We start from the raw sequence: 26,627 nt of genomic DNA, 5'->3' as shown, positions 1-26,627 counted from the left end.
GGTATATATGCCAAGGAAAATGATGGAATTGAATAAAAGAAGTAGGGAAAATTAAGCTTAGTGCTAAATTTATTTGGAGTGTTCCAGTAATGGCTTGGCTTACCAGGAAAGTTCTCTTATACTTACCTTACTCAAAATATAGAATGTTGGTATTTCTGTCTATCTGTATCACAGTAATTTGTTGGTATTTATACTCAGGAGACTAACCTTTCTGCTGCATTCCTGACTCCTTTTGAAAGTTATATTTTAGTGTATTTTCTCATAGGGATAAACTGGAAAGAGAGGTAACAATTCCCTTGCCTCTTTCCATGGCCCCCGCAGAATAGACCCAAACTGGTCATGCACAGAGAGCATGCTCTTTTAAGGGAGATCAAGAAATTCAGAGGTGAAAAGCACGCGGTCAAATATTTCTAAAGAAAAATAGCATGGTTTTGTCAATCTGACTGCAGAAAGAATACCTGAGTGCAAATACACATGGCAAATTGGAGAGGTTTCATCAGACAGGAAGACTTCTAAATAGTTACATTTCTTTAAGAAATTCTTAAAGTACAACTTAATGTCATTCTTCAAAAGTTTTTTAAAGTTTCCAAAAGTTGGAAGTACTTTCTTAAAACTTTTATTTGTAAGGTTCTTTCATTCTTGTTTCCATTATTAAAAGTTAAGGCATCCTCTTCACCAAAGTGTATCTGTCAGTACATAGAAGTCCTTTCACTCATTAACATTTGATGTATCTTCCCCACTTTTCCCTGTCACTTGCTTATGTTCATGTTCTAATTACCTCTTTCCATTTGAGAAAGCAAACAAACTCAACCATATTCACAATAGTATCACAGAATCTTCACACTTTCGCCACAGTGAGTGTAACTAGAAAGTGAGCATCCTGGAGCTTCCATGTTTCCACACAAATACCCAGGCAACAACTGTCCAGATGTTAGTTGGCCTTAGCTTCAATAAAGGAATTTTCAGATTTTTATTTTAAGAAGTTTTGTGATGGTTCTCCTGGTCATTAGAAATGCCATCAGTATCTTACTCCCTCATGGCAGAATAGAAACTGAAGACAAGGAAGCGCATGATGCAGACCAGAGGCAGCGCTCCTCATCTCTGTGGCAGGCTGTGGTGAGCTGAGCGGGGACTGAGCAGGCTGGCCAGATGATGAGCTGAAAGGCACTACTAACCTGATGAGTTCCCGAGGTCCCAGGCATGCACAGACAGATGTGAAGGAGCATCTCCAGCAAAGTGCCTTGAAAGGTCCGAGAGAGGGCATATAAACTACACAGCATGTATGAGTAGGGATAGGACTCCCTACACTGGGCAAAGCATCACGGCACAGCCCAGGGAAAAGATGGCAAGGCTGATATATTTTGATGGCTGCTATTTCCTGAGATTAAAGGCAAGGGATGATTTCTAACAGCAACAACAGGAAACAAAGCAAAGTGAGGGGCAAAACAGAAAATGAGGTCTTCTAAAGGAGGTCCAAGACAAAGTAATGTAAACAAGAAAAGCAAAGGAGGGAGAAAAGAACCGTTCACACATATTCAGGTACATTCACACATATTCATAAAACTAGGTACATTCACACATATTCATAAAACTAGGACAAACACTCAATGCTGCCACAAGCTGGGGAGTAGACAGAATGAAAGAATAAAGGGTAAAAGAAACAGTAGTTGGTTTTGAAGTGATGTACTTCATGCCTCTCTCTCCACTAATTACAGCTGCACCAGCAACTAACTTCTCCTCTTCCTCTGCTAAGAGAGAACACTGACAAAATGCACTCAGGCAGTGAAGGGTCCTCAGTGCTTTTCCTGCTGACTGGCGTCATCTGTCCATGGAAAAACTACTCCCTACATCAGTTACACCAAAGTCATGCTGTGCTGTTCTGGATGGAATGAGATGTCACTTTGGTCTCTGGCCCATTCAGTCATCAGCTTCGCTGCTCAGTGCTCTCATAAATGCACTGGTTGATACTAATAGGGATGGACTGAGGAGAGAAATGACTTGTTTCTTTCCTAGCTTTCATCCTGTGCAGCAACTCTCACCTGTGCGTACAACACACATACACAGTCTGCTGATGGCTGTCGCAAGTCTACCTCCTGCTGGGCAGAGTTCCCTTCTGCCTGAAGTACAAGAGCAGAGCATATTGCAACTGTGGAAATGTCACCAAATTACAGCAAGGTGAGCATTTACAAGGGGAAAAAGGCCTGTTAGCCAGCAAGCATTTTCAAAGCATGTTCACAAATCCAGCTTATCTCACATGCCAGTTCTCCCCCGCCCCATTCCCATTCCCACTGAATAGACACTAATTGAAAATTATGTTTTCAATGTGAAGCCTTTTTCTAATTTGGTCTTGTTTAGAAGCATTTAGGGATCCTATGGTTTGTTGTATTTCTGAAGTGCTTTGCATGAAGTCCCAAGGGAAGCCAACAAAGGGCACTGTCAACATTTTGCTGGCAGACAGCAAGGGTTTTGACTCAGCACAGAATATTCATGTGCTCCAAGGAGCACAGATTCTTGGGGCAGAGGAGACAGCTGCAGAGCTCCAGTGCAAAGCATCTAGCAAAATGCTATAAAGTCTGTTCCTCTCCAGGGTTTTTTGAAGTCCTTGAGCAATCCTAAATTCCCTGGTAAGCAAGAGAGAACTCTACTAAGTATACTAAAATATTTCTAATGGAAAAGGTAGAATTACCAATTCAGTATTATTCGATTTGTTCACGAGGATGCTTTACAGTCTATAAGTCACATGTACACATTATATTGCATAGGCTAAAATCTTTTCATGGGGCTGTGTATGCTTTTGTAGAGTATGACAGATGAGTTTACAAAGTATATAACATTTTGTATTTAGCCAACAAAATATGAAATAATACTTTTCATAAGGAACAGCTTGCAGCTTACAACATGTATTTGCAGGATCTACTCACCACCAGCCACCCCAATAAATTTTAAATTAGTTATAGATACAAATAGATTGGGCTCAAAGGGTTATGGTAAACGGGGTTACATCAGGCTACCACCCAGTCACTAGTGGGGTTCCCCGGGGTTCCACTTTAGGGCCAGTTCTCTTCAATGTTTTCATAAATGATCTGATCTTTCATAAATAAGTTAGTTTGTGGATAATACTCAGTCTGACTCCCTCAAGGATAGAGAGGTCTTGCAGAGAGGTCTTGACCAATTAAAGAGCTCATCAATCACCAACAATATGAAATTTAACAAGAGCAAGTGTCAGATTCTGCACCTGGGATAGGGCAACCCTAGTTATACGTACAATCTGGGGAATGAGGGGATGGAGAACAGCCCTTCAGGAAGTGGTCTGGGGGTTTTGGTCAATGGCAGATTAAATATGAGTTAACAGTGTGCCCTGGCAGCCAAAATGGCCAACTATATGTATATCCTGGGACGCATCAGGCACAGCACAGCTAGCTGGTCAAGCGAAGTGACTGGCCTCTGCTGCCTTGTGCAGGCGCAGCCTCAGCTCAAGTACCGCATGCAGTTTAGGGCACAACAGAAGAAGAGGGACCTAAAACTATTAGAGAGTGTCCAAAGTTGGGGCTAAAAAGATGGTGAAGGGTCTGGAGGGCAAGACATATGAGGAGCAGTTGAGGTCACTGGGTTTGCTCAGCCCCGAGCAGAGCAGGCTGAGGGGAGGCCCCATGGCGGCCTGCAGCTCCCTCACGAGGGGAGCGGAGGGGCAGGCGCTGAGCTCTGCTCTCTGGGGACAGAGACAGGACCCAAGGGAACGGCATGGAGCTGGGACAGGCGAGGGTCAGGCTGGGGGTTAGGGAAAGGCTCTTCATGAAGAAGGTGGTCGAGCACTGGGACGGTCCCCCCAGGGCAGTGATCACAGCACCAAACCTGCTGGAGTTCAAGAATAAGGGTGTTTAAGGAAAGGTTGGACATGGTGCTTAGCAACATGGTTTAGTGGGTGATATTGGTGGTAGGGGGATGGTTGGACAAGATGATCTTGGAGACCTTTTCCAACATTAATGATTCTATGGTCCTAAGAAGTGCTTGGACAATACTCTCAGCCATATGGTCTGATTTTGGGTGGCCCTGTGCAGAGCCAGGAGTTGATGATCTTTGTGGGTCCTTTCCAGCTTGGGATATTCTATGATTCTAAATGCAATAAAAAAACCTATGTGGTATAGTATTACATCTTTAAAACTCTACACATGCAATACATGCCTGTACATTCATTTACTTAATACAGAATGGTTACAAGGATAAAAACATTAAGGAGTGCAGTGGAGACTTCAAAAACAATTTATTAAACAAAGTCCTGTTCCTGGTTATTGTTGTTTTTCTGAGTTTTCGGATTAGTATAAAACCTGTTCTACATGCAGAAGTTTTGCTGGCACAGCTAAGTTAAGAACATAGCAATCTAGCACATTAATTGACATCCCCATGACAATAAAAGTCTTAGAGCTATGCCAGAAAAATTTCCTTGGCAGTCTAATTTCTCTAGTTCAAGAAATGAGAGAAAGGAAAATAACATTTTCCTTTTTTTAGAGTAATTGGAAATACAAATTACCATCAAACTTTTTCCAATGTAATAAAGGTCTGAATCTATTTAGGATGATTTTTCTCACTAGAGTGGCTCAGAGTCTTAGAGCGGTATTATTTATCTCAAATCTAGTCAAGATCCAAACTTTTGTCTGGGACTGGCAATATTGACTGCTGTTTTGAACAGATATTCCAAGTATTTCAGGTATTCAATCCCATATGCTGAAATTTTGCTGAAGTACCTGTGGAGAACTTTGCCAAAGCCAGCTAAAAATGAACCTCAAATACTCCTGATTCTGCTCTCTCTTCTGTCCTCCTTCTGTCCACCATTTTCACACTCTCACCACCCAGCACAGATGAAAACAGTGCTCCGCGCCATAGCAAATGCCACTGCAAATACACAGAAGTTGTGGAGATGTCCTCACAGCTTGCTGCCATGTGGCCTTTGCTCTGCCAACCTGCCATCCCGCTGTGGAACAGCGCTCACAGTTTTGGAAGCGGTTACAACAGCTGTCTCACCAGCCTCGGAAGCACTGGAAGGCCCGGGAGGGCAGGCAGCTCAGCAAGGAGGGTGAGTCAGCATCCATGGCTGAAATGCTGCTTCTGAATTTATCAGACAGGATGCAAGTGGTGAGGAGGGTCCTGGGACAATCATCAGCATCTGCTGGGTTTCTGGGTAAGACAGGCCAAATTGTTGGATGTCTGTGTAGAGCATTTGGCTCAAAGACCCTGACACCTACCTGAGGACTGGAGTTCCTGCAGGTAAGCATGCTGCCCCTGTTTTCCTCGGCTCAGTTTGGTGCAGACAGATTGAACTTCTCTGCTGGAGGTGGGCGGTGAAGAAAGGCAGTGTCAGCCGATGTTACGAGGTTTGCCGCTGTTCAGAGTTTATTGAAGGCTTTGTGCACACATGGTTCAGAGTCTGAAATAAGATGTGTTGGACGTCTGTTCACTCTTTTTGCTGCACAAGGTGTCAGAGCCTGTTAGCAGAAATGGGTACCATTGCATTGGGCTGCCATACCTGGATGAGCACAATGGCAGACTTACTACTGTGAATGCAGATGGTCTCGAAACCTTCGTGATTCAGATATTGCCAGGAACTTGCAAACTCACATTAAACAAAACTGGTGATTTGTTCCTATCACCATAACAGACAAATGGTGTTTGCATTCTCCCTATAATTCCAGAGACCTGCTCATCCTTCATGTGTGATTAAATCTTTTACTTAATAACATGCTAGAAGGGAGTTGCTTAATCATTTGTAGCTACAGATAATGTTAGAAAGTATTCAGGTGCCAGAAGGAGAAACATTACTGCCTCTCACTAAATGGCAAGGCTGTAAAGAACTACCTGCTGGTGGCAGGAGCACTGAGTTTTGCCCAACGTGGTGAGAACAAGGTGGAAGTGCTCCCTGAGCACTGGAAGGTAGCAGTGTAATTCCTTCTCCAAACTTACAGTTGCTTGGGACACGTACTCAAGGATGCTTTCTTTGAGGACACAAGTCGATTTTACCCATATGTTTCATTAAACTTGTGGCTGTGTTGCTTTCTTTTTGCTTTGTGTAACATTCCACTGATGTTGCAGAATTTAACAAGGTGTCAAGAGAGAACACTTCATGGATGGTAGCACAAATATTTTATGTAGTTTCATGAAATATTTCACAAAATACTAGATGAGTATTTTGTATGGTCTGGTTTGTGTGATTTCAGGGTTATGTCTTACTCAAGTTGCAGAAATACTTCATCAGAATGGCAGGGAATATTTCATGAAATAAAACATGAATATTCATATGAGATTGCATGAGAAGTTTCATGACTAGCCACATTCCAATGTTTGGAAAACATCTTATGGCACTTTCTTTTTGAAATTTTCCTCAAAATATTACTACAACTTTTCAACTACACTAATGTTTAATCCAGGCTTTAGCCTGCAGCAAATTACCATTTTATATCTTTTCAAAAGGAGGATGGAGGACTCATTATCTGCCCCATTAATGTGCCCTAAGCAGCATTGTATAAACACGGATCTTTTCAATGTAGGTAGAATAAACCCAGAATAAACCAGTCATCTGCCTCCCTTCCATAGAGGCCCTTTGAGTTGAACAATCCATAGCTGCTGTCTCCATTTTTGTCTTGCCACACATTGTATTTCACAGTCACTTTTTTCTGCACTTTGAGATGTTTCCCCTCTATTATTGCTGTATGAATAGTCCACACTAGCAAGAGAATCAAATTGACTCTGGCAACTCTGGAGTTTTCAATCTTTAAGCAACCTTTCCAGTGCGGAAAGGCACACATTGTGGGCTCCAAATAATAGTGCCAGTTAACTATAGTTAACATGCAAGGCACAAATGCTTTGTCAGGCCTTTGAGCCTTCTGAGTTATAGAAGAGAATGAGGCTTACTGCCTAGCTCACAAATCATTCGAAAGGATACTCTGCAGCTGGGTAAACAGCAGGACCGATACCATCAGACTGCTATCACACGTACAAAGTCAGCAATGTGAAAAAATAGGAAAAAAACAACAACAATAAAAACCTTTATTTCTCTTATCTTGTTCTTCTGCTGAGTTTGGCAATGTCACTCAGAACAGCCCATTGTACCACTTTTTCAGACAGAAACGCAGCCTGACTCTCAATCCTGCACAGCACTCCTTCAGTAGAGGCTCGGTCCTGCTCTGTTTGGGGACGCAGATGCGGGGTGATGGCACAACCTCTCTGCCCAGCCTGCAAAGCCGGGCTTCTTCTGTCGGCGTTTCAGTCCCGACAGGAGCAGAGGCGGGGACGCCCGGCTCCATCCGTGGTCGCCGAGTGCCGCCTGCCGACCCAGGGAAAGCGAGGCGAGGAGGAAAATGCCTTCGTGTGACACAGCCGCACCATGGAGAGCACCTGCAGCTCGGTCAGAGCATGCTGAGAAGGACAAAATAAATACTAAAGTGATAAAAATATAATATATATATATATTAAAATAAAAAAAAAAAAGTTGAAATAAATAAAATAAAATAAAATAAAATAAAATAAAATAAAATAAAATAAAATAAAATAAAATAAAATAAAATAAAATACATTTAATGGCTAGATAGAGCCAAGGCAGAAGACATGGGATAACATGATGCTTATAACCATGCAAGGTACCTCGAATGTGTGCCAACAAAAGGGATTACATCTCTAAACAATTTTATGCATTCATTGTGTTCCCCCGTGATATCCAAATACCTTTTTCTGATTAATGCTATGCAATGTTTAGGATGGAATGGGGATAACTGCTATATCCCCTCATTTGTAAAACTAGGCTTAGTGATTCAAGTCTGATTCTACAGAATGGGAAACAGAAAATTACAAGAATTCAGGATTTATTGCTCATCTGGCACAATCTGGCTAATGGATTCAATTTCAGACACTTTGTTATCCACCAGGTATCTGTCCCACAGAAACCTCTCAGCCCTGGTACCTGAGGATCCACGTGATTGAACCACTGTGCCTGTGAGATGTTTTTGTTAAGTATATCTTCTCTCTCTGTCCCCATGTGGTCAAAACGCAAGCCTATTACTGCCACTGTACACAGATGCATATGGTCTATCTGTCACCAATGAGCAAGACAGTTCTGAGACATGAACGGTAATTTTTATTCATCCAAGAAAAGAAGCAAATTTCAATGATTTCACAAGTAAATTTCACAAGATTCTTCCTCTGGAGAACCTACTGAAAATTGTGTGGAGATCAGCAATGATGCCAATGTATGGGGATTAGTGGCTGGTATGGAGGGATGGAAGTCAAATGTACAATGGTAGCAGTCCATTAGTGAATGACTCAGTAATTTCCATAGGGTTATCACCACATGAATTGGCATGAGATTGTGAAGACAGAGGAGATGAAAATCCTAAGTGATGGCCACATTAATCATATTCTGTGAAACCAGGACGCTCGCACCACACAGTCTGTTGCAAGCTATGTTGCCATTCACAGATACGCATTTGAAGCTTTTGAGTTTCTACAGATGCATTTCCAAAAATATCCCAACTTTAACAGACCAAGAGATACCTGACTAACTTTTAAAAATAATTTCAAACAATGTGTCCTAGACTTGTAACATTCCTCATTCATATTGCTTCCATATTAATGCTGAAGACTAATGGTAACTAATTTTAAGGCTTCGTTACAATAATAATAATAAAAAAAAAATCATGTATGAGTAAGATGGAGACTAGAAAATGGAAATTTCTGTAAGGAGAGAAAAATTAAGAGAAGAATGATGTGAATCAACAAGAATGTAGGTGAGAAAAAAAAGGTGATGTGTGGAAGAAGAACGAGGACAGAAATAGAACAAACACTGCAGAAAATGTGTTCTTAATGTGGCTCTGAATGTCCCTTTTCCTTTTTCATGTTCTCTTTTAGAGTCGCTGACCACAGCTGAATGGATTGTTGTCAGAGAAAGTAATATAATTCCAAGGCATATAATACCTATTACAATGCAATATGTATAATTGTGGTTAAAATACTGTATGTATGTGTATATAGCACATTATATAATGGTATTATAGTATTTTGTAATTGCTTAACATCCCACCCTACTCATAAATCTCCCTCTAGTGCAGCCGAGGATGAATAGTTCAACCCACCACTCCTTCCCACCCCTCTCCAGCACCTGCTCTGCTGTGCCACAAGGTGCCCATCTTTCCCAGCATGTACACAGCCCCTCTCTTACCCACAGGCATCCATGCCTACTTCTCTATTTTTCCCCCACAGCTCTTACACAATAATGTACAAATGCTACATATTGGTCTGATTATTGATGGTTACTGTAGAATGTAATCACCATCTAACAGCATGTGTCGAGGAAGCAAGGAAGAAAAAGAGATAATGAGGCACCTCCGTCTACATGAATATTTCAGGGGGGTTAAAAAGCAACTAAATGTGAGGTTCATCTTTCCACTTTTTGGACCAAGGTGTAAAGCTTGCCATGGTAGTGCCAATAAAGTAGACTTTAAAGAGTTTTGAATTCTGCATTCAGCAGAGGTGCTGACTGCAAGATGTTTGAGGGCAAGAGATGGACATCTCCCAATATCTGTCCAGCTGCCTGAACAAGCTGTCTTACCACAGAAGATTAAAGGTCCAGGTAAGCTGTGCATGCATGCAGCTCTCTTGATGCTGAAAAATGTCTCTTTCTCCAATATTACATTTTCTTCTGTCTGCTAAGATTAACCAAAATATTAGGAAGACAGCTTTGGATGAACAATATTTTCACAAACACACCAGGGCCAGGCCTGGGTCTGACAGCATCATGGTCTCATGGAGTTCTTGGTCACGTCAAGTGCTGGTGAAACCACCAGGATGCTAATGCACCTAGTGACAAGGGGAAGTTGCTGCTGCAGTGGTTTTACTTTTTATCACATTTTTAGGTCATTAGAGCTCACCATGTGTGTCCTCCCTCCATTGCCTACATTGTTGCAGGTACTTTGGTTTCTATGTGCTGGGATGAGGTTCGACATGGCTGAGTGCCAGTTCCTGCACTTTGGCCACAACAACCCCATGCAGCGCTACAGGCCTGGGGCAGAGTGGCTGGAAAGCTGTGCAGAGGAAAAGGATCTGGGGGTGTTGGTCAATGGTCACCTGGACATGAGCAGGCAGTGTGCCCAGGTGGCCAACAAGGCCAACAGCATCCTGGCTTATACCAGGAATAGTGCAGCCAGCAGCAGCAGGGTGGTGATCATCCCCCTGTGCTCTGCTCTGGTGAGGCCGTACCCTGAGTACTGTGTTCAGCTTTGGGCCCCTCAGTACAAGGACATCAAGGCCCTGGAGTGTGTCCAGAGCAGGGCTACGAAGCTGGTGAAGGGCCTGGAGCACAGGTCCTGTGAGAAGCGGCTGAGGGAACTGGGATGGTATAGTCTGGAGGAGGCTCAGGAGAGACCTTATTGCTCTCTACAACTACCTCTACAACTCTCTACAACTAACAAGGAGGTTGTGTGAAGCTGGGGGTTGGCCTCTTCTCACAGATAACTAGTAATAGGCCTAGAGGGAATGGCCTCAAGTTGCACCAGGGGAGGTTTAGGCTGGAAATTAGGAGACATTTCTTCTCAGAAAGAGTAGTTAGTCATTGGGACAGGTTGCCCAGGGCGATGGTGGAGTCACTGTCCCTGGGGTTGTTTAAGGAAAAGTGGGACTTGGTGCTTAGGGACACAGTTGAATGGGTGACATTGGTAGTAGGGTGATGGTTGGACCAGATGATCTTGGAGGTCTTTTACAACTTTAATGATTCTGTGATTCTAAGGGTAACTGTGGGAAAAGAGAAATAAATAAATAAATAAATAAATAAATAAATAAATATGAGGAGTGAGCAGAAAAGTGACATAATACTTAGAAGGCTGCAAAAGGTAAACAACAGGTTCCTGAGCAAGCACGCACACCCGGAAAAGGAGCAGGGTGCCCTGGCTGCTAAGAGCAGGGCCAGGCAGACCTCACAAAATGGCGGCAAAACCCTGAGGGGGGAAAATGGCTGCCCAGCTGGCAGCAGGTGACGGGATTGTCCACCATGGCCCAGAGGGGCTGGCTGGGGACACCGGGCATCCCTGGGGCTGCAGCTGGGCACCTGAGGGCCGGGGACAGCCTGAAGGAAGCTTCCAGAAAGATAAAACAGAAAACTGAGGGGCAGCTTATCACCGGAGAAAGTGAAAAATAGTCTGGGAAAGAGGGGAGTGGCTGCAAAAGTGTGAACTGATGTGAGAAATACATATATTTTTTTTCTTTACAAAATAAATAAATAAATAAAGGAAACCAAGAAACATCATCATCTGTTGGCTCTCTCAGCTGAAGACCAAAATTAACAGCACCTATGGGCTACCAGAGTGGTGGTGCCATACAACCTCTTACGTCTGCATGATACAAAAGGGCCTGATTTCTACCCAGGATGGATTTCTCTCTCAGAGAAGCCTCCCATGCCACAGGTCTCCATGTCGCTTGCTTTCCTTCCTCCTCAGGCAGGCTGAAGCTGTGCTGGAGCCCCACGAGGCTGCACACCCACAACACCCACCACCTTCGCAGGGTGGCTGCATGGCGCCACAGCCCCCCTGGCCCAGCTTGGAGCACCAAGTCTCCTTTGTGTCGTCCCCAGACCCTTGGCAGTCACCCTCTCCCTCTGACCAGTTTCTTAATCGTGCCCCTTTGGGGTCTAATCGAGCGCTCTCGACGCCCCCTTTCTGGAGTCGGTGTGATATGTTGGGCACCACCGATTTTATGAATATATGTGTGTATATTTTGTGACTGTATACAAAACATCCTGGTTCAAGCCGAGCTCCCCCCAGCCGGTTTTATTTTATTTTATTATTTTATTTCATGCTATTACGCCGGCCCTGCAGAGGGCGCCGCGCGGCTCCCTCCCACCGCGACCGCTCTGCGCCTCCCTCCTCGCTGGTGCTGACGGCGGCGGCGGCGGCGGCGGCGGCCTCGGTGTCCGCCTCGGTGTCGGCTGTGCCCGTTGTTTTCCCCGTGCCCGCCGCGCCATGCCCACCGTCGAGGAGCTCTACCGCAACTACGGCATCCTGGCCGATGCCACCGAGACGGCGGGGCAGGTGCGGCGGGGAGGCGGCCTGCGGGGCCTGGCCGGGCCTGGCCGCGCCTGGGGCTCGAGTGGCGCCGCGGGCCGGGCCGGGGAGCTCGGCCCTGGGGGGGGTGGCGCGGGGGTGGTTGCGGTAAAGGGCTCCTGCAGGAGCTGGACGGGGGAAGGGGAGGGTGTTTAGGGGTTGGTAGCGCCTCGCTGCCTCCTTACGAACGGTCCTCACCGCCACAGGAGGCTTTAGGGGTAAAATCCTGGCACGATCTGCCGCACAGCAGCACCAGCGCTGAGTGCAGCCAAAACGGGGATGCCCCAGTATGTTAGCAGCTCCAGAATGTTTTCCGTAATTAAAACTCATTCTTTAATAGCATGAGGCGCGCATGCTATTTAATGCTTACCCCCAAAAAAATAGTAAAAGTGTTTTTTTATTATGTTTTTGACAAAATGTACCTAAATAGGAAAGGAACTCTTTTTTATCTAGCAATGGATTGTTAACCACATACTGGTAAACAAAGTTACATGGACAGTTCTTTAAGAAAACAAATAACAGGGTTTTATTTTTTGTTGTTGTTTGTTTGCTTTTAAAGTTACTTTTTTTTTTTAATTCAGGTCTGCTCACTTTGTATGAGTGTCCCCCCATCACTGCAGTCAGTCCAGAAAAGACAGCAGCTTAGAGGCAACTGAAAAATGGAACTAAAATGCTGAGATCTGGGGGGAGAGATGCAGAACAAAATAGATGCTGGTAGTGTGCTCTTTAACAAACGCACAGTCTTTTATCATTTTCATGAGTGTGGGTAACTCTCATAAGGTAGGAATAGGAGTGTGAGATAGATGAGCTCCAGGATAGCTGAGAATGCTGCTCGTGGCAGGATCAGTGCCAGATGTCTCCAAACCTCTCAGGGTAAGAGCAGGGCAAGTTTAGAATGATGGTTCCTGGTGTGCTCTCCTGGCTTTTGTTTCTTTACAGCTTATGGGCATCCAGAGTCAGGGAGAGACCCTTTGCGTTCATGCTAGGATGTTCTTCAGCAAACTTCTCTGGCACTTCTTTTATCTGGTTATATTTCTGGCAGATGAATGTTTTATGCCAAAATGTTCTGTTACTTCATTGACCTTTGTGAACAAATTACCTTCTTTGAACTTGTCATTTCGTAATCATACTTGATGTCTAATTTTTGCATTTTGAGAAGCCATGAGTAATTGTCCCTTATTCATTGATTTTATCCCACTTACAATTTTATTATCTTTTAATATCCCTATGAGTGTGATTTCTCACTGTGAGAAGCCATAGTCACGCTGCCTCAAAAAGGAAACTTTGAACATGAGAAGGGCAGGGGACAACCGGAACTATGACATTAAGTGGAATAATGTAAAACAGCAGAAATACTCAGCTCCTAAAAGTGTTTCAGTTGAGAAAGGAACACAGGTAGGATGAGTATAGCTCATTGGCAGAGTGAAGGTGAGAATGTCAAAAAAAAAAAAAAAAAAAAAACTACCAGGAAGTGGTTTCGAATAATGAGGAAGACATACTTTGTAACAGCTCGTTAAACTTGTCATGGTTTTTACAGAGTATAAATCAGTCAAAGAGCTGATCTAGAGTAATTAATGGATTAGAGGTCTATTTTTAGTCTGGGCTTAGGACATTCATATGTTACAGACTGGGAGGAAAAGTGCAAAAATAAAGGATTACTCATTTTCTGCACTTGCCTACTTTTTTCTTCATTGCTGCTAAGGAGAAGATAAAACAAACTTCTGCCTGAACTGTGTCTTAGGAGCAATTAGCAGTAATACAAAGTAATGGAGCATGGGCTGCTCCAAGCTACTCTATTTCAGTTGCTGTTTGGACACTTTTAGGTTTAAGTAATTTGTTCCACCAGAGGTCATTCTTAGTGTGCACTCTCAGAACCAGTAGCCATGATAATGCGCATTTCATTGCTAGTTTGTGCTGCCACGTTCCTGCCCGTGCTGTTGAGCATGCCATGAAGGCACAGCCGCAGAGAAAACTGGATGCGGGTGTGGGTCAGCCGAAAACCAACCATTTTTATCCTCAATTGTTTTTCTTCAGGATCAGTGTCCCAATCCAGTTCAGAATCTGGCTCCACAGATCGGTGTCAGAATGGTGTAGGGAGTGTTTCAGCAGCGCTGGTACTGAAGGTTAAGATGCAGCTTACTGTAAAGGGCATTAAAGCAGCGTTCTGCTTTGTGAATCAGGATCTTCACTTGCTGTGAGTGAACTTTTATGCGGAGTGGGGCTGTGATACACGTGGCTCTGGGAAATTTGGAGCAAATAAAGGAAAGCATCCTGTGCTGTTGAGGTTACTGTTGCAGTTGGGACACATCGTCTAAAACATTTTTTTCACAACGATGAGGAGAATTAATGGTAGAATGTTCCGATTCCTGCCAGCATCCTAACAACGCTGACTTTTATTTCTAGTAGGGGGTGTCCCTGCCCCTGGCAGGGGGGTGGAACTAGATGATCTTTAAAGTTCCTTCCAAACCAAACCATTCTGTGATCCTATGAAGCACATCTGTAACCACAACAAATACTGAATTTATTCTAAAGTCTCAAGTCGTGCGTGCACAAAATCAGAAGTGCCTGTGCGTCTCTAGTTGGAGCTGCTAGAGAATTTGCCACTTTTGCTGAAGTGTTTATTTCTGTACTTCAACTGGAGATCTATTTTTTGTTGTTTACTTATTTATTACATCCAGACTCTGTTAACAGATGTGTTAAGAACTCCTTTACCCCAATTCAAGTCAACTGCTCAAACATGCCAAAGATGCTTTAGAGCAATACATGTTAAAAATCACTCACAATTTGTTCCAGTACAGTTGCTGGGAGAGGTAGCCTCTGCTTACGAATCAATAAAAGAGCAGACAGAAAGAAGAAACTCCTTGAAAAAATGCCTAAGCGCAGTGAAGAAGGTGATCGTGTAATTCCTTCACACTAATCTAATCACAAGTGGTATGCAAGAGCTGTTAGCCCTCACAGTTTGAACAGGAAGCTCTTGAACAGGTAGAGGAACTGAATAACAGTACAGTTGGTAGAGGCAAATTTTACTAGATTAACGAGATTTTATTGCTCTGAGAGAAATGTGCTTCTTCATATAAAGCTTGTATAATATAGTTCACTGAAATAGATGCAGTAAACGGGAGAGAAAACAATCCTTTGTCTTGAGATTACCCCAAGATTTTTCTATTTGTGTGTTCTGTTTTTCCTCTTTTAGCATAAGGATGCTTACCAGGCGATCTTGGATGGTGTGAAAGGAGGTGCCAAGGAGAAGAGGCTCGCAGCCCAGTTCATTCCGAAGTTCTTCAAACATTTTCCTGAATTAGCTGACTCAGCTATCAATGCCCAGTTGGACCTCTGTGAGGATGAAGATGTTTCTGTAAGAATAAGGACTGGAACCTTGTAGCAAGTTGATACATTCATTTATGTTTTGCTATTCCTTTTTTTTTGTTGTTGTTGTTGTTTGCTTTTTCTGTTTGTTTGGTTTTGGTTTGGTTTTCCTTAACTTGTGTCTTTTTTTGGGGGGGGGGGGGAGGAGGAAGGTTGGTCTTTGGAAAGCTGAAAGACACAAGAATGTTAGTGTATTCCTACAATAGAAAAACCTACTGTGTGATGTTATGGGGAAATAAATCCATTTTCGTTGGACTTTGCACCCCCATCATTGATCAGTGGACTATCTCTGCAGAAAAAAAAAAAAAAAAAACACAAAGCTTAGATATGGTTTCTTTGAATTTCTTACATTTTTCTTTTCAAAGCACTTCATGGTAATGGATTCTAATAAATCTTGCTAGGGACAAGAAAATTTCATTTGTACCTGAAAACCAGGGAGTTGTTAAAAGAATGTGGTCTTTTTCTGGTTTTGTTGTTGGTTGGTTTGTTTGTTTTTGTCAAACTTCATATGGAAATTGAATTGCCTGATTTTTTTTGTAATTATTTTATTATTTTTTTTTCATGCTGCTGACAATTTCAACAGATCCGGCGCCAGGCAATTAAGGAATTGCCTCAGTTTGCCACTGGAGATAACCTTCCCCGGGTAGCAGACATACTGACCCAGCTTCTCCAGTCAGGTAGGAGACATTGGTAGTTTCTCGGCTGATCTCCTTGTGCACACCTAGAAATGTCTGCAGTTTTGTTCTGTAAAACATTTTGTGTTGATTCATTAGTTTGTTACAAAGCAGCTTGTCCCAGTGGAATTCATGTCCTGCTTCTGTTCTTTCTCACCTCTTTATATTTGCTCTCCAATTATGCTACTAGTTTCGCTAATTATTCAGATCTAAATTAAAAATCTTTTTTTTTTTTTTATATCTCAGACTTTTTTTTTTCATTCAAGTTGTCTAAAAGCATTTGTAGAAGAAAAAGATACGCAGTTACAGTCTACAAGAAACTGCCTTCCAACTGAGAGCTATTGGGTTTCTAATTCAGAAACCTTTAAAAAAAAAGGCTTTTTCTTTGATGCAGTACATTTTCTTGTACAAAATACTCAGTTCCGAATTTAATATACAGTATGTATTTTTTATATTTCAGTATGCTTTTGAAGTGCTAAATATTACATGTTCAAAATTATATTAAAAATGCATGCTTCAGTCTCTACAGATTTGCTTCTCAGAAGAAACATAGTTTTTAGGAATGTGTACATTTCTCCATTTAGTTCAACAAGAATTGTTTTGTCCATCTAGGAATTCTGTAGATTAGAAAGAAGTTAACTGATTTACTTCAATTAAGTAAGAGTGAGCTTGTTTATTCAACTGTTCCTTACAATGACCAAACATGCTGAATTAAAACGTTGCTTTAGGTTTTCAGTCCCATCAAGTTTGTAATACCGAAGCTATGGGGGCAAGAGGGGGAAGATGAAATGACAAATCGTTTTTTCTTTTGCTTCCAGCTTTCGTAATCATGGGTTTCTACTTCCTTGGTCTAATAGTAGTTTAAGCACAAGTTGTTTTATTAATAATGCTGAAGATAGAATCCTTCTTGTATACCAGAAATCTTTCTGTGTTTCTGTGTTTGCCTTTCAAGGATATGTATGTGATTTTTTTCTCTCTCTTCAGATGATTCTGCAGAATTCAATTTGGTCAACAATGCATTGCTCAGTATCTTTAAGATGGATGCTAAAGGTAAAGGACCCATTTTTCTTTAAATGTCTTTTATTAATACTTCCCAGTCTCATGGAATGAGAGCAAGACCCAAATTTGTATCTTAGTACAATGCAAAAGTTAGAGATGTACTCATTGGTTTGTTTTGCAAATGCTACAGAAATTCTCAATAGTTGAGGATCTGAAATATGCAGACCAATAAAACAATGTAGTTTCTTATGTCAAAAGACGTGAAAATTATCTTAAAATATTTCATGGAGTCTTGCAATAGGAAATTGCTTTCTAATGTGTTGAAGGCTCAGCTTCAAACTTTTAAAATAATTTGTTTATTCTGATTTATTCTTCACTCAGGGACTTTGGGAGGCTTATTCAGTCAAATTCTTCAGGGGGAGGATATTGTGAGGGAGAGGGCCATCAAGTTCCTCTCTACAAAACTGAAAACCCTACCTGAGGAGGTGTTGACAAAGGAGGTCGAAGAGTTCATATTAACTGAATCAAAGAAGGTAAGTGTCTTAATTTTTTTCTTATCAACAGCTTCGTGGTGGCAGAGGCCCACAACTAGGTAGCCTAGTGAAGGAGAATCCTCAATCTGCTTGATTCCCTCAATCTACTGGCTATGATTTTGTCATGGTCCAGGACAGTGTTCATCAGCCTACAGTCCCCAGGATGCTCAGGGCCTTCGCAGCTGGGCAGTTCCACAGCCAGCCAGTTCCCTGCATGTGCAGATTAAGGGAAGTTGGTTCATCCCACGTGCAGGACTTGGCATTTGTCCTTTTTGGATTTCATGAGATTCCAGTGCATTCTCTAAGCTAAAAAAATACAAAAAGTATTAAGACAGTCAGTTGAGTAGATACTCATTTAGGATTTATTCTGCCTGAAACATACAATTTTGTTAGATGAGAAATTTTGTCCTAAGGTTACTGTTGAAGAAAAATGCTACCTATGCACAACATGATGGCAGTTAGTTAATTTGGAGATGCATAGGATTATACTGCATGTTTTTGTGGGTTCCTTTAACCTTTTTGTTTTTAAATAACTAGGAGATAATTTAAATATTAGATAACTGCACACTTCACCTTTTCAAATCAAGTAGATTTGACTTGGAGGTTTGCAAATTACCACAATGGAATTAATGTTTTTTGATGTTTTACTAAGGTGCTGGAAGATGTGACAGGCGAGGAATTTGTTCTGTTCATGAAAATCCTGTCTGGGTTAAAAAGCCTACAGACAGTAAGTGGGAGGCAGCAGCTGGTGGAGCTGGTCGCCGAACAAGCTGACCTGGAGCAAACATTCAATCCCACTGACCCCGATTGCGTGGACAGACTTCTACAGTGTACTCGGCAGGCAGTGCCGCTCTTCTCAGTATGTATTTATTTGTTTTGTGTGAGGAATGTTGTGGAAAGTTAATAGCTGTAGCTCCTCTCTCTTCAGTGTTCTGAATGTTTCTGTTAGAGTGACAGTGTACCAGTACTTCTCCACCTTTAGCTTTTAATATGGTAGATTGTTGGAAAGCACCCCTTGCACCTGTGAATGCAAAGAGCTTTTGCGTATTCTCTGGTCTTCAACATTTTCTTTCAAATTTAAGACATTGTAGTTAATTATGACAAGATTCTCACACTAGCATCATACTTGTATGTTTGATTAATACAAGTCCAGTGCCAGGCAATTGCAGCATGGTCTATTTTCAGGTTTTAGGCAATCTTTTCAGCTCCTGTTGCAGAGTGCCTCTGAGCTTAAGCTACCTGGCAGGGTCTCTGCATTTCACAGTTAAAGAGAAGTTGAATAAAGCCTTAAGGTATAGCTCTGTGATGGGAATGTACAGGGTTGGGAGGGTGATGGGGGAAAAGCATTTAACTCACCCAAACTCAGAGTAGCCTGAATAAAGCGTGATGTGTTTTGTTGTGTTTGTTTTTTTTTTGCAGAAGAACGTTCATTCCACAAAATTTGTTACCTACTTCTGTGAGCATGTGCTTCCGAACCTCGGTTCTTTGACTACTCCAGTGGAGGGTGTTGATATCCAGTTAGAGGTAAGCCAAGGTTACAGTCCATTTCAATTCTAAGAAATACACATCTGTACTGGAGGAGAACTAGCTATACTAGAACAAAATGTTTGCTGTATTGAGGCATGACTGAGCATTGCCTTTTAAAGCATGTGTTGTTTGTCCCAGGCTTTTGAGGCACGGCTAGAGTAAGTAGAGCAGTGTAATCAACTTTATATTACCATCAATTTTTTTAAGCATGTAACATTTACTGAAATGTTTGTTGCATGGCTTGTGCTAATTTAGTCTCCTAAGGGAGTGGTTTAATGTCTGCAATTTTGGTTACATTAATCAGAGCTGCAGCTGCAGTTCAATCTTTGTGAGTCTCACTGTGGAGGTGAGCTGTGCTGCAGGCATGAGTTGTCGAGGTTTTTGTTCACTTGTTGATTAATGGTGCTTGTTGGGATTAGGCAGCGACACCCATATTTCTGGGGTTTACTCATGTGTGGAGACATGAAGAACAAACTAGGCATGTTCTTCCTTGTATTCTTTCCTGAGGATTACGTTTTTTTTAATAACTGACCTCTACTATGCCAACCATACTGACATAATAGTCTCTTTTTAGTTTGAAAGTTAAGCCTTCATACATGTCTTTTAACACATTAAAAAAAACGGCTATCCTTATGTCTAGGTCTTGAAGCTTCTTGCAGAAATGAGTTCATTTTGTGGAGATATGGAAAAGCTTGAATCAAACTTGAAGAAGTTGTTTGATAAGTTACTGGTAAGACTAATTCAATTTCTACTTAAGTAAAAGACTAAAATGAACATTTTTAATCAAAACAAGTTATTTTCATCCATTAATCTACTTATACTTTTTTGAATGTGGCTATATCGCAAATAGTGTTGTCCATGAGTCGAGGAAAAACATAATTTGCAATCCAGAGCCCTTCTAGATATAGAGGAGGGTACAATGTTAGCTGCATAATGGTTTTTGTTCAGTATACTCATGGTTTTGTTACTTTTTAAATTCTAAACTGATGAGAGACTCATGCTGGGTTGCATCACACACTGTGTCTGTGCTGCTCTTCTTAAGCAAAGGCAGCAAGCACTCTTTCAGAAGCACTGGTGCAGTCCATTGTTGCTTTCTGTGGTAGCAGCACTACCATAATATTTCCTCCTAGCCAGGGGGTGTGAAGTGGCGTGAGTGTAGGCAAACCACCTGCACCAGGATTTTGTGCAGAACCTGATCCTGTTAGTACAAGGGTGGGGAAAAAAAAGCAGAAATAAAGCCTCCAGTATGAACACTGCAAGAGAACTGCCAGTCCCTGTAAGTGTGCCTCACCTGTTTCTTCTTTCTGTTCATTAGGAGTACATGCCACTTCCTCCGGAGGAAGCAGAGAACGGGGAAAATGCCAGCAGTGAAGAGCCCAAGTTGCAGTTCAGTTACGTGGAGTGTCTGTTGTACAGCTTCCATCAGCTAGGTCGTAAGCTTCCAGACTTCCTTACAGCCAAGTTGAATGCGGAGAAATTGAAAGACTTTAAAATCAGGTAATTGTCTAAGGGGGGTGTTTGAGTTCTGTTAGAAAGGATGAATTATTAGTGTCTGGATGCTAGAGAAACACAAATCAGATTGGTAGAAGGCTACTTCTGAGCATTTTTCTTCAAGGGAGAAAAAAAAAGATTACAACTTTCTTTTGCTTATCTTTTGTTTTGTTTTTATAGGAATATATGAAATTAACATCTTGTTTTAAAACTCTTTAGGCTACAGTATTTTGCTCGAGGGTTGCAGGTGTATATTCGACAGCTTCGTCTTGCGCTCCAAGGGAAAACTGGAGAAGCCTTGAAGACAGAGGAGGTAAGTATTGTGTAAGAATTCTGCTTTTCTGATTGAGCCTTCAGAAGTAGCAGTTGGTGCACATTAACAGGCTAACATCTGTTGTAAGCATGCAAACAGATTAAGGGAATAATACTTTAACATCATCACCATTTTCCCTTTAAACATATTTAAGGCTGTGGTTGAGATAATGATTCAGTATCTGGTTGGATTGTTACTTATCCTGGGCAGTCAGAGCTTTCCTGAGCACTACTTCTGCTATTTTTTAAAGTGGTTCGTAATGATGTAACTGCAACCTGATAGCGGAAGAATGCACTTGTTATTCCTGATCTCATCTGGCAGTCTTCTCAATTTCTAAGCAGGAAATTTGCAGTACTGTAGATTCCTGAACCAGTGTTGAGCTGGAAGTAACACAGTTAAGTGTTAGTGCCTGTACGTATTGACACTGCTGTGTTGCTAGTGTGTGTAGTGTGTTGAAAATACCAAAAAGCGAGTTTGCCTAAAGAAAAATGTGTATGAACTGCTAGTGTTAAACTGTTTAAATTGCGCTCTTGTTCATCCATTGTTTTATAGACCTGAGTGGATGTCAGATTGGTGTGTGGTGTGGCCACGTCACTAGTGATGTCATTCTCAATGTGCCACTTCTGGAGGAGGGAATGAGGAAAACTTACTGTGCAGCTGCACAGTATTGTGCACTTATTGTGCAGCGTCACAACTGATGCTGAGTTCTGCAAGCTAAAAAGATCTTTTAGTTTTTGGTAATTTTGTTAAGCCACTCTGCACAACCATGTGTATTTCATATGTGCTCTGTGTCTTTGCTTTGAAGGAGGAAGTTTTATACGTTGGGAAAAATTGAGATTGGGAAATACACTGGAACATTACAAGCCACTAGCTAGTACAGAACTGCTGGAAGTCTAAAAAACAGCTGTCACGTATTCTTGGAAGCATGCACACCTTTTACTGTCGCTACAGTCGTTCAGTGAATAGCAGTCAGTTTAGTGTTATAACTTCATGAAATGCAGCTGGTATAATTTAAAGTAATAGAAGGTATTCAACAGTGGTGTGTTTTGTTTTTTTACAGAACAAGATCAAAGTGGTTGCCTTGAAAATAACAAATAACATCAATGTTTTAATCAAGGTAAGTATTAACATGATGAAGGAGTAAATTCACAAAGTAGAGAAACCTACAGAGGAAAAAAGGAATAAATCTGAATCAACTTGTATTAATAAGGTGGTTTTTGTTACTCAGCTCAGGATGCTGTCTGCTTCAACTGTACCTGAAGCAGAAATAGATATGCTGTTTAAACAAACTTCTGAGCCTTTGCTGCTGTTGGTAGAGGGTGTCAGGGCCCTTCTTAGCATCAGCAGTTAGGAGCAGGAGCAGAAAACCTCGCTTTAGGGGTCTCTGGATTCTGGCTGAGTTGTCTTTCCCTTCTATTTCCCTTTTCTGCCATGGTAGGGAGACGTGTGTTCAAAGAGGTGCAAGTAGATGGAAGAAGGAGGCAAAGCAAGCCTCCTGTACAGACCTCTTTTTTCCAAAGAGTCTAGGAGAGATGAGCTGTAGAAAGCCATTTCTATCCATAGCCCTTGAAACCTTTTGATTTCTGCTAACCACCTTTTAAGAACTCCACTGGTTTCCCTAGTTGGCCTGTATTCCTTCATTTCTCATCTCCCATCTTCAATACATGACCATGAATCAAACACTGCCTATGCTTTTGAGAAGCCTTTTTTTATTTTTAACCACATTAGCTGGGATATCAGATGTATAGCCATTGTAGTTCATTAAAAGATGTTTTACATGCAGAGGTAGAGAAAGACGGTGTGTAATTGCAGTATGAGTAACTGCAATTGCTACTTTGATAGCAGATTTCATTTGAATTTCCTACTAAAGTATACGGAACTAAGACAGCAAGGTAAGACAGTTGCTGTCACCTTATTGTGCCATAGGACTTAAAAGGTTTTGGTTTTAAAATTGTTGGAAAGTAAGTGCTATTCTGGAGCCTCTGTAGATACCTAAACATTTGGAGTACAGTTGACATGGGTTTAATGTTAAATAAACTGCCCAATTTTGTCTCCACAGGATCTCTTTCACATTCCTCCTTCTTACAAAAGTACAGTCACACTGTCCTGGAAACCAGTACAGAAGGCAGATGCAAGGTAAGAGGTTTTTCATGAAAAACACAGATAATATTTATATATAAAAATATATAGATAAAATGAAAAAAGGGGTGTTAGCTTCTGCTGTTCGCAAGATAAATATCTCAAGCTGCGTATGGATAATGTATATGGTGTGCATGAGCTAAAAGTTTCACAACCAAAAATAACACCCATCCTGAAAGGAATTAAGGCTGTGGTATGATACCTTAGTCTTGCTTTAGGGATGCAATAGACTGAAACAACTGGAGATTAGCTTACTTCCTCTTCTGAAGTATTATTCCGGGCATCTTCATTAGCTATCACTAGTTTACAACTGTTGATCTTTGAGGCTGAACAGCTGTTGTTGCTGTACTTGTCACCACAGGGGTGAAATGATCTGTTTTTGTTTTCTTCCATCAGTCAAAAAAGAACAAGTGAAGATACAACCTCAAGTTCACCTCCAAAGAAGGCTTCGGCAGGACCAAAAAGGGATGCCAGGCAGATATATAATCCTCCCAGTGGAAAATACAGTAGTAACCTGGGTAGTTTTTCTTATGGTAAGTTAAGCAGCTTGGAAAAACTTTTTCTAGTTAGAGTTGTGCCCGTGGTTCTCGTTGTAGGTTAATATGACCTGTATTTTAAGGCTGTACATGAAAAAAAAGAATGGACAGGGAAAAAGGGAGTTTGATAATACTTTCAAACAAATCCCAAGAAACCTTAACAAAATGTTTTGTGCTTCTTTCACTCTGATCAAATTTGGTTTTGACAAAGAGAAACAAAAATTTTCCACAGTACACAAATAGTTTGCGTGGTATCCAGGTATGCTTAAGATCCTCAATTTGTATATAGTGAGATACCAGCCCAACAAAGAAACTTGAGTATGCTGATGTAATTTAAGGACAGGAAACGACAGGCTGACGAAGTTGTGGTTTGCCATCAGTTTTCTGAAATCATTAGGAGTGAGTCAGGCAAACGTGAAGATCAGTGTGGTTTTATTGGACAGAAGGGTGAGCTGCTGAAGTTATTTACGGCTCAATTTTCAGTTCTGTTAAAACTGATTGGTTCAAAAGTGGTTCTAAAATAATGGGAGAGCCCTGTATCATAGTATACAGGAAGACTGCATTTAGCTTAGAGAGGCTCTGTTGCCATTGTTTCACACTTGGTAGGGTCTGGTGTCCATCAGGGTGCAACTCAGAGATCTTGTAATAAGCAAGATTAACCTCAGAGACTTAAGTCAGCCTCCAGTTATTACTGTTTAATTCTGGTCAGCATGCATGAATGTGTATGAAAAGTTTTAATTTCTGTTTCAGAGCAAAGAGGTGGTTTCCGTGGTGGACGTGGAAGAGGCTGGGGAGGACGTGGCAATCGTAGTCGAGGAAGAATCTACTGAGTAGACCGTTGTATCTTCCCCGGCCCCAATGGGCTAACGTAAAAGTACTACTCAGCAAAAGATTGCTTGGAATATTGTTTCCTTCAAGGACTGCCTTCCACTAGGACTGACTTAAATGTTCTTTATACCTTTGTATGTATGATCTACTTTTCTAACGGACTACAACTTGTCCATAGTGAAACTACAACTGTATTTTTGGATGCTTACAGTCAGCAGTTTTGGGTTCTTATTTTTGAAGTGTCTTCAGGATTTATTCAAAATTGGAAAAGAGCATAGATGTCTTATCAAAAGCTACATCTTAATTGTTTGTATATTAACCTAAAAATCAGCTACTGCATAACAAACTATGTAATTGAGTTCATGTATTAAGTAATGGACAGGAAAGGCATGATTACAGAGATACATGTCAGATAAGCTTAGCAGCTGAAGTAATCCTTTCCTCATCTGTAACCATATTTTGCAATATGTGGAGAAGAGTACCATTGCTAAATTAGATTTTATTTACTTACTATAATGGACTTGACTGAGAGACATGCTGGTTTTCTGAAGTTTGCAGCATGACTGGAAATTTATTTTGCTTGTAGCATGAAGCAGTCCTTTTCCTTAGAGATGTGGAGAATGTGGTGTTTTCTTTGTTTTGCACATCTTACTCTTCTCCGTGCATTGTAATGCAAAAGTGGTGTTTTGCAAAAGGAATTCTTAATGTTGAATATGAATATGTGCATATACTTATGCCATGAAATTACAGTAAATGAACAGGAAAAAAGGTAATAATAAATGAATAGAATTATTTCAGGAATGGATAAAGATTGATGCAGTGATTAAGCTTCATAGACTGGAGCTGGAGCGTAGCAGTACCTGGCTCTTTTCTGTGTTTTGCAGATTTCTGGGTTAGTTGGCACTCAAGGATTGTTTTTCAGTTTCATTTTGTCTTTTTACCAATACAGTTGCATTTAAAAATATATAAATAAAATTGTATTTTGGGTAACATTGAAAAATTCCAGCATGTACTTAAATTCAAGTGGAAAAATTAACAATTCCATGCTATTTTTTTTCATAGCAACTTGGGATTCTTATTTACTGGTATACACCCAGAAAATACAATGTAAGAGCACAATGCTTTTTTTTTATTCTCACCACTTAAAATTTTTACTTCTCAGGTCACTCAACATTGTAAGGGGGTTAGCTGGTAGTAAAAATGAAGTTGGGGCAGAGGAAGACAATTTTTAAAAAGTGTTCCAGGGCGTGTTGATGTAAAATAGCTTAGGCTTTAGAAGGATGAAGAATTTTCTTACTCTCCTTTTTTTTCCTGCAGCCATTTGATATCCACACACAAATGCCTGAAAGTGATGTTTTGCCACCTAGTTCCATTTGTATTTGCTTGTAAATCTGATTCAGGTGTCTTCATTAACATTGACATTCATCACTGCAGTCAAAAGGACAGAATACCAAAACTATGTCGAAGTTGACTAAATTTAAAGTCTATTCTTGCTCAGCTCTGGAGCAGTAGGCAGCAAACTTTGGACATTCCAGGACATACGAGCTTACTTTCTGTTTCTGATTACGTGCCAGCTGCTGAACTCAGATTTGTCACTAAAACCAACAAACTTGGTAAAGAGTTTTCAAGTACAAATTCAAGAGATCAAAGTGTCACTCTGAAAACAGGGAATGGATAGGTAATAGGCTTCCACTGAAGAAGAAGGAAAAAAAAAAAAAAGACATTTTGCACTTGTTGCTATAATTTGTGTTTTTAGGGGATTTAAGAATGTTATCTCAAAGCCTAAACGTAGCTTGTATTTAGACTAATAACCAGGTACTAGCAGCTTGTTTTCTCACTGAGTTTTGAGTGAGTTTCCTTTACGGGATTCCTGTTTTTCAGAGGTGATGTGCAAAGTTCTTGTAGCCTCAGAAGTAGTTAGAATTTTTTTCCCTACTTTCATATTTAATTTTAATGCAGTGAGTACTTGTGGAGACACCTGTTTACCATCTTGTTGAATTGTAAATGTTCCCTTATGCTTTTGGAATAAATTCATTTTGTAATTTTGTTTGGCTCATTGTTTCACAGTTACTCTACACCGTGTTGTGGTGGCTTAGTACAAGGGTGCTGCGGTACCTTTTGTTTTAGTGACTTGCTCCTTAGGTTGC

General features: G+C 41.2%; 1 protein-coding gene across 1 annotated transcript; it reads left to right on the top strand.

The window, feature by feature from the left end:
• The first annotated feature begins 11,881 nt into the window (after positions 1 to 11,881).
• Positions 11,882 to 26,526, top strand: API5 (apoptosis inhibitor 5). The gene is made up of 14 exons (XM_084521314.1): positions 11,882 to 12,062; positions 15,268 to 15,429; positions 16,024 to 16,117; positions 17,099 to 17,164; positions 17,495 to 17,646; positions 18,299 to 18,505; positions 19,066 to 19,170; positions 19,814 to 19,903; positions 20,489 to 20,670; positions 20,884 to 20,977; positions 22,038 to 22,094; positions 23,037 to 23,113; positions 23,513 to 23,649; positions 24,403 to 26,526. The coding sequence occupies exons 1-14, from the start codon at positions 11,994 to 11,996 to the stop codon at positions 24,480 to 24,482; spliced, it is 1,572 nt and encodes a 523-aa protein (XP_084377440.1). The 5' UTR covers positions 11,882 to 11,993; the 3' UTR covers positions 24,483 to 26,526.
• The last annotated feature ends 101 nt before the right edge of the window (positions 26,527 to 26,627 follow it).

Source organism: Aythya ferina (assembly GCF_964211825.1).
Source record: "Aythya ferina genome assembly, chromosome: 5".
NCBI classification, from domain to species: Eukaryota; Metazoa; Chordata; class Aves; order Anseriformes; family Anatidae; genus Aythya; species Aythya ferina.
The sequence above is the reverse complement of the archived record's forward strand: the minus strand, read 5'-3'. Positions and strand labels throughout refer to the sequence as shown.